This window comes from Lepidothrix coronata, unplaced genomic scaffold (assembly GCF_001604755.1).
Source record: "Lepidothrix coronata isolate B3197 unplaced genomic scaffold, Lepidothrix_coronata-1.0 Scaffold24, whole genome shotgun sequence".
NCBI lineage: Eukaryota > Metazoa > Chordata > Aves > Passeriformes > Pipridae > Lepidothrix > Lepidothrix coronata.
Genome location: NW_016690204.1, coordinates 1,358,726 through 1,365,342, shown reverse-complemented (window position 1 = coordinate 1,365,342; position 6,617 = coordinate 1,358,726). Strand labels below are relative to the sequence as shown.

The 6,617-nt window shown below is 56.2% G+C and overlaps 1 protein-coding gene across 3 annotated transcripts; it reads left to right on the top strand.

The window, feature by feature from the left end:
* Nucleotides 1-2,660, top strand: NDUFB6 (NADH:ubiquinone oxidoreductase subunit B6). Of its 3 annotated transcripts, none has more exons than XM_017808783.1 (4): nucleotides 1-225; nucleotides 299-378; nucleotides 1,311-1,355; nucleotides 2,501-2,660. In XM_017808783.1, the coding sequence occupies exons 1-4, from the start codon at nucleotides 46-48 to the stop codon at nucleotides 2,514-2,516; spliced, it is 321 nt and encodes a 106-aa protein (XP_017664272.1). In that variant the 5' UTR covers nucleotides 1-45; the 3' UTR covers nucleotides 2,517-2,660. The 3 variants fall into 3 exon arrangements, with proteins under 3 accessions (XP_017664272.1, XP_017664271.1, XP_017664273.1); XM_017808782.1 differs by having other exon boundaries at nucleotides 31-225; nucleotides 299-391; nucleotides 2,501-2,652; XM_017808784.1 differs by lacking the exon at nucleotides 299-378 and having other exon boundaries at nucleotides 31-225; nucleotides 2,501-2,652.
* The last annotated feature ends 3,957 nt before the right edge of the window (nucleotides 2,661-6,617 follow it).

The following is a 6,617-nucleotide window of genomic DNA, read 5'->3' as shown; positions in this document are numbered from 1 at the left end:
GGCCGGGGCTGCACCGAGCCGAGCCAAGCGGGGCCGGGCCAGGCCATGAGCGGCTACACGGAGGATGAGAAGCTGCGGCTGCAGCAGCTCCGGGCCCTGCGGCGCCGGTGGCTGCGGGACCAGGAGCTGAGCGAGCGGGAGCCCGTCCTGCCCCCGCGCAAGCTCGGCCCGGTGGCCGCGTTCTGGGAGCGCTTCCTGCGGCCCGGGGGGCTCTGGCGGCAGCAGGTGAGGGGGACGGGGGGCCGCCTGTCCCGGCCAGGGCCCGCTGTCCCCGCCTGACCCGCCGCTGTCCCCGCAGGTGTACAAGGCCTACCAGACCGGCGGGTTCCTCCTGGTGCGGGTGCTGATCCCCGCCTGGCTCCTCACCTACTACGTGAAGTACCACGTCATGGTGCGGGGGCGCGGGGGGCGCGGGGGAGGGCGGGTTAAACCCCGCAGTAAGGCCGTGGGGGGTGGTGGGTGAGGGCTGATCCCACACGGGGGGTGCGAACGTGCTGCCTACGTTGGGCTGCAGGCTGAGGTGACCTCCCGTGGCCTGTCCACCTCTCGTGTTTCCTTGCTTAGGTGGTACAAATATATGTATTTTTGGTGATACTTTATGATAAAAAATCGCTCTGGTGAGACCCCACCTGCAGTGCTGCCTCCAGCTCTGGGGTTCCCAGTACACAAAGGACATGGAGCTGTTGGAGCAAAGGTGCTCCAAGGGCTGGAGCCCCTCTGCTCTGGAGCCAGGCTGGGACAGCTGGGGGTGTTCACCTGGAGAAGAGAAGGCTCCAGGGAGACCTGAGAGACCCTTGCAGGGCCTAAAGGGGCTCCAGGAGAGCTGGAGAGGGACCTGGGACAAGGGATGGAGGGACAGGCCAAGGGGGAATGGCTTCCCACTGCCAGAGGGCAGGGTTAGATGGGATATTGGGAAGGAATTGTTGGCTGTGAGGGTGGGGAGGCCTTGGCACAGGTTGCCCAGAGAAGCTGTGGCTGCCCCTGGATCCCTGGAAGTGTCCAAGGCCAGGTTGGATGGGTTTTGGAGCAACCTGGGCTAGTGGAAGGTGTCCCTGCCCATGGCAGGGGAAGGAAGGAGATGGGCTTTAAGGTCCCTTCCAACCCAAATCACGCCATGACTGTGTGATTTATGGCAGTGCCCAGCTTTGCCTGTGAGCCGGAAAGCTGTGTCTGAGTTGTTGCTTTCCTGGAGGAATTGTGACCATGGGTATAACCAGGGCAGCTGCTGGTGTGGGGAATGGGAAAGACTTGTACTCCCTCCAAGTAACACTTTTTTCTTTCCCCTTCCCCTCTCTCCCCCCCACTTCCAGAAAAAGCCTCATGGAATGGTCATGGCAAATCCACGGATATTCCCAGTAAGTCTGTTAACAGTTGTTTTGCCTTCCAGCTTTGTCAGGCAGATGGGAAGGGGTTCCATGGGGAGAAGTGCAAGTTTGTGCAGCAGCTGAGAAATTCCTAGTAGAGACTCTGGAGGGATGTGGGGTGTTCTGTGGGCAGCCTGTCCTGGAGCACCCCAAGAATGGTGTTTTTGGGCAGTTCTCCTCTTGTCCTCGGAGCAGACAGTCCCTGTTTCGGTGGGACCTCCTCTCTAGCTGCAGACTTTGGAGTACCTGGCTGACAGTACCTGGCTGACGTGGCCCATGGGGAGGAAAACACAAACATTTCCTTTGGGAATGGGTGTTTAAAGCCTCTGTGGTTATGAACACGTGGAATGACAGAGTGGTTCTGCTTCTCCTCATTGTCAGCACTGGGAATGTTGTTTCTGGCTTGGTCCCAGGTGTCCCTGCAGGTCCCCCATGCTCAGGGGTCCCCAAAGAGTTGTGTCACCTCAGTTTGGGGTGAGTTTTTTTAAGCAGAGAGGGTCATATTGCTTGGTTTCTTTTCAGGCTGCTCTGAGCTGTTACTGATTGGTGTAACAAGTCAGAGGGCAAACACTCTCCTAGAAAATCAGCTCTGCCCTTTCTGACAGCTGCACATTTTTGGCAGTTCTAACAAGTTCCATCCCTAACAACCACGTAGCAACATACTGAAGGTCAGGCTGTTGTCCTCTGTCTTCAGCCTAGTTTTTCAGTCAATTTAGGTCAGCCCAGTGGGCCAGGACAGTGCCTGGAGCTGGAACAGGCAGCACTTGGGCAGCAGGTTGATTTTTGAGGGATTATGTGTCTCTCTATAGTCACCAGGCCCTGGGTTTGGACTCACTGAGTCCTGTGCTGTGCTGAAGGGGGTTATGCAGTGCTATGAGTCCAATATACATTTTTAAAACAAGACAGTCTCAAAATGTTTGGGTGCTGTTCTGTGGTGAAGCAGGTGCAGGTTCAGGTAGTTTGGCTGTGATATTATTCCCGTATCCTGGGAATGTTGGGTGAGTGAGTGTGTTCTGAGTGAGTTGCAGTGAGATTTTTGTCTGGGAGTGGGGAAGTTGCAGGTTCCCTGAAGGGCTGGGCTGTGCAGGGAGGGGCTGGGTGCAGGAGGGAATGCTCACCACGCTCTCATCCCTCAGGGGGACAGGATTTTAGAGACTGGAGAAATCATGCCACCCCTGAAAGAAGATCCCCACAAGCACCACTGATGGCTGGGAGCTGATTTCCTCCTTCAGCAAACACAGCAGGAGCTGCACCTGCTTTCTCTGTTCTATAAAAGAGTCTTTATTCTCCATTGCCTCTGCTTCTCTCATTTACTGTCCATGTCAGGTGCTCCTCCTATGGGAGTTCCTTTGGCCTTTGGTGAGTGTTATTGCTGGGTCCTGGTGATCTCCAAGCCCCTTCCTCACCTTTAATCTGACCTGACAGACCTGGCAGCAGGACAATGTGGCCTTGGAGGGACAGGAGACATGCTGTGGGTCCCAGGGATTTTGGAGCAGGCTGCCATGAGGAGGGGTGTCACACTGAGCTCCTCTCACACACACAGTTCTCCTCTCCCACTCTACCAGACTCTTTTCTACCAACCAGTTCTGACAGGTTTCCAGTGAAAATTAAGTTTTCATCTGTGTCACCCCACTTCCCTGACTAGGGAGGGTGGCAGAAGAGACACTGCTGCCAAAATTCCTTTTTACCCCTCATTTCTCTGCCTTCAGCCCCTTCTGAGGGGGATTCTTCCAGCCCCCACTGGCCCCACGTACCTGGGGCACTTCGTACTGGGAAGAGTGGCCCATTGGGAGCAGGGAGCTGGAGTCAGTGATCCCTGTGGATCCCTTCCAATCTAAGATATTCTATGATTCGAAGTATTTTAGTAGCTCCTTTGGGGATAGGAATGGTTGAACCAGCCCTGAGGTAGGTAAGGGGAGGGTCTGGGACAGAAACCCCTCCTGAGCTGTGTGAGACCCGTACAGCCCATGTTTGTGAGGTGGAGGGACAGGCCAGAGCCCTCCTGCTCTGTTTGGGGACAGCCAGACCCCTCATAAGTGCTCTGGGAGGGACTTGACCAACAGGGCCATGGCAAACACAGGGGAAAACTGTCCTGCAGTCAGAGGAGATCAGGCAGGCACAGACCCCATGTCAGGCACCTGGCTCAGCCCCCAGGCCCTGGCCAAACCCACATCCATCTCTTTCCTCAGGTCAACATCAGCTTGGAGTGGGAGAGCAAGTGAGGAATAAAGTGGCAGGGCAGTCATGGGCTGTGAGGAACCAGTGGGATCCTGTGGGTCATCACTGGGAGGCCCTGGAGGGGTCACTGGCCTGGTTGGGGGTCACTGGGGGAGCTGGAGAGTCAGTAGGGCTTGGGGGGTCACTGGGAAGGTAAAGAGTGAAGGGACTGGGGTTGATGGGGGCCCTTGAGGGTTATCAGTGGCAGTAGGGGGGCAGTGGGGTTGGTGGAGGGGGCTGAGACCTGTCCTTCCTTCCAATGGCCTTGGGGTCCTGGCCCTGTGACTGGGGGGTCTCTGTCACCCCCCACCCAGAAGTGCTCCTGCCCCAAAGTGCCACAGGCTGAAGTGACCCTTCTGCACCAACTGCTGCTGCTCAGCCTGGCTGACCCTGGTGGCACCGTGGACAGGGAGGTGGCCCCTGGCCCCCAGTGACACATCCTGTGCCCAAGGATATCAGCGAGCCCACCCCCCAGGTGAGTGACCCTGGGGGTGCCTCCCCTCCCTGGGGTCTCCTGACACTGATGACAGACTGGCTGGGCTGCCTCAGAACTCCAAGGTGCCCCTGCACACCTGTGCAGTGCTTAGGAGGAACTGGGGGCTGTGACACCTCCTGGGGACACACCACACCCACAGGGATGCCTGATACTCCCAGGACTTCCAGATTCCCCCAAGGAGACCCTGTTACTCCCAGGGCTCCCAGATTCCTCACAGGGAGCGCTGACAACTCTCCTGCTCTAGTGAGAATTCCCCCAGGACTCCAGGGAATTCCTAATACCCCCAGAGGCCCATGGACATCCCCACAGCTCCAGCACCCCAGAGCCACCCCGATCCCCCACTTCCCTGCAGTGGGGAGCCCAAGTGACCATTCTAGGCCACAGACTCAGTCCCAAGGATCACTTTGGTGTTTTGGATCAGATAATCCTCCCTGAAGAGAGGGGATCGGTACCTCTCCCTCCAACAGGGAGGGGTTTGAGTGTCCCAACCCCCCCCCCCAAAGGAAATAGAGGACACGGAACATGTCCTGGCACAGTTACAGCAGGATCATTCATGTCCATCACCTCACCTGTCCCACTGAAGGTGACAGCACGTCAGTCAGTGAGCAGGACCACCTGCCTGTTGTGAGACCCCACGCTGGTGACAGCTGCTGGACCCCTGCAATGCAAAACTGTTCCTCTCAAATTCTGTGTCTTACTTCCCTTGTGCTAAATGTGGGCAATGCACTGTCTTGACAATGAAAGCAAAACTCTTCTGGGTTTGTACAATACTGTTCCCTCAAATGTCCTCTGTGTTGCCCATAGGTACATGCAGTACATCTTCCACTTCCTTTTGAGGTCTCTTCTGGCTAAAAAAATATCACTGCTCAGTTCTAGATACACACATAGATAATCCCAGAGTCACAGACTGGTTTGGGTTGGAAGGGACCTTAAAGAACATCTCCAGAGACACCTTCCACTAGCCCAGGTTGCCCCAAGCCCTGTCCAACCTGACCTTGGACACTTCCAAAGATCCAGGGGCAGCCACGGCTTCTCTGGCAACCTGTGCCAGTGCCTCACCACTCTTATGTAATACATATATATTATATATTTAGTCAAGAGTTACCTTTCTTTGCACCTGCCTTGCTGCAAAAAGCCTTCCATTGCAACAGCTCAAGGACTCGTGGAGGAAGACTTCCTCCCAAGTAGGTGATGGACTTTCTGTCCTGCCCTTTGAGAGCCATCAGGACCTCCTCGCTCCTCAGGCTGAAAATAGGTGTGTTGAGGGCAGGCACCAGGAAGGAGCCACTTGCCAGTCCCATGGCAGGGTGGAGTTGGAGCAGAGATGAGGATGAAGGGAAGCATTCATTCAAGCTTCATGTCTTGGGAAATGAGGACTGGAAGACCTTTGGGATGTGGAACACACAACCTTTCCTCCCTCTCACCTGAGGTGCCTCAGGCAGGAGCTGCTGGCTCCAGCACTGGCTGCCAGAGCACAATGGGAAGTGTCCTTGTGCATCCTCCAGTCCCTGCCGACCCTGGGTGTGTGTCTCTGTGCTTGGCCAGCTGGGTGTGCTCCAGGTCAGCTCCCAGCCTCCCCCACCCCACGGGTGTCCCATGGCACAGAGCTCACAGTCAGGGCCAGGCGAGCTCACTTACTGCAGAGATTCAGAGCTGTCTACACTGACATACAGTGCAATCCATGAGGATTCACACCCACAATCTATGAGGATTCACATCCATAATCCATGAGGATCCACATGGCCTTACTTGTTGGGTCCTGGCTGTGCAAGTCTGAGGCACTGGAGAAGTGGCTGATGCTCCTCTCTGTGGTGGAAAGTCGTGGTGGGTGGAGAATCTTTGCAGCTGGAGGAACGCAAGGTTTGTATCGTCAAAAAAGGCTCAGGATGGCCCAGGCAGCCACAGGCCAGCCAGCTCCAGGAGAAAACATGGAATGAGTCCTTTTAGGAGGCATGGCAGGGGGAGGATGAGCAGGGAAACAGTCAGTGTGGAGTTACAGTGCCTGAAAATGATTGTTTTCTGTGATGAAGTTTGCACAGGGCAGAGCAGGAATGACATTCCCCTCGCCTTCAGCCAGGCTCTCAGTTCCACAGCACAGTCATTCCCAGGAATGACTTTCTGACTGGCTGGAAGAGCTGGGGGTGTTCACCTGGAGAAGAGAAGGCTCCGGGGAGACCTGAGAGCCCCTTGCAGGGCCTAAAGGGGCTCCAGGAGAGCTGGAGAGGGACTTGGGACAAGGGATGGAGGGACAGGCCAAGGGGGAATGGCTTCCCACTGCCAGAGGGCAGGGTTAGATGGGATATTGGGAAGGAATTGTTGTCTGTGAGGGTGGTGAGGCCCTGGCACAGGTTGCCCAGAGAAGCTGTGGCTGCCCCATCCCTTGGGAGAGCATGCTGCCCAAGACTAGGTTGGATGGGGCTTGGATTCACCTGGGCTAGTGGAAGGTGTCCCTGCCCATGGCAGGGGATTGGATTGAGATGGTCTTTAAGGCCCATTCCAATCCAAAGCATGCCGTGATTCTCCAGTTCCGTGGCCCAGCT

Excerpts from the sequence above, each read along its gene's own strand:
- NDUFB6 (XM_017808782.1), top strand. The coding sequence starts at position 46 with ATGAGCGGCTACACGGAGGATGAGAAGCTGCGGCTGCAGCAGCTCCGG. Across the intron at positions 226-298 it reads GGGGGCTCTGGCGGCAGCAG|GTGTACAAGGCCTACCAGAC; the intron begins GTGAGGGGGACG and ends CTGTCCCCGCAG. Across the intron at positions 392-1,310 it reads ACGTGAAGTACCACGTCATG|AAAAAGCCTCATGGAATGGT; the intron begins GTGCGGGGGCGC and ends CCCCACTTCCAG.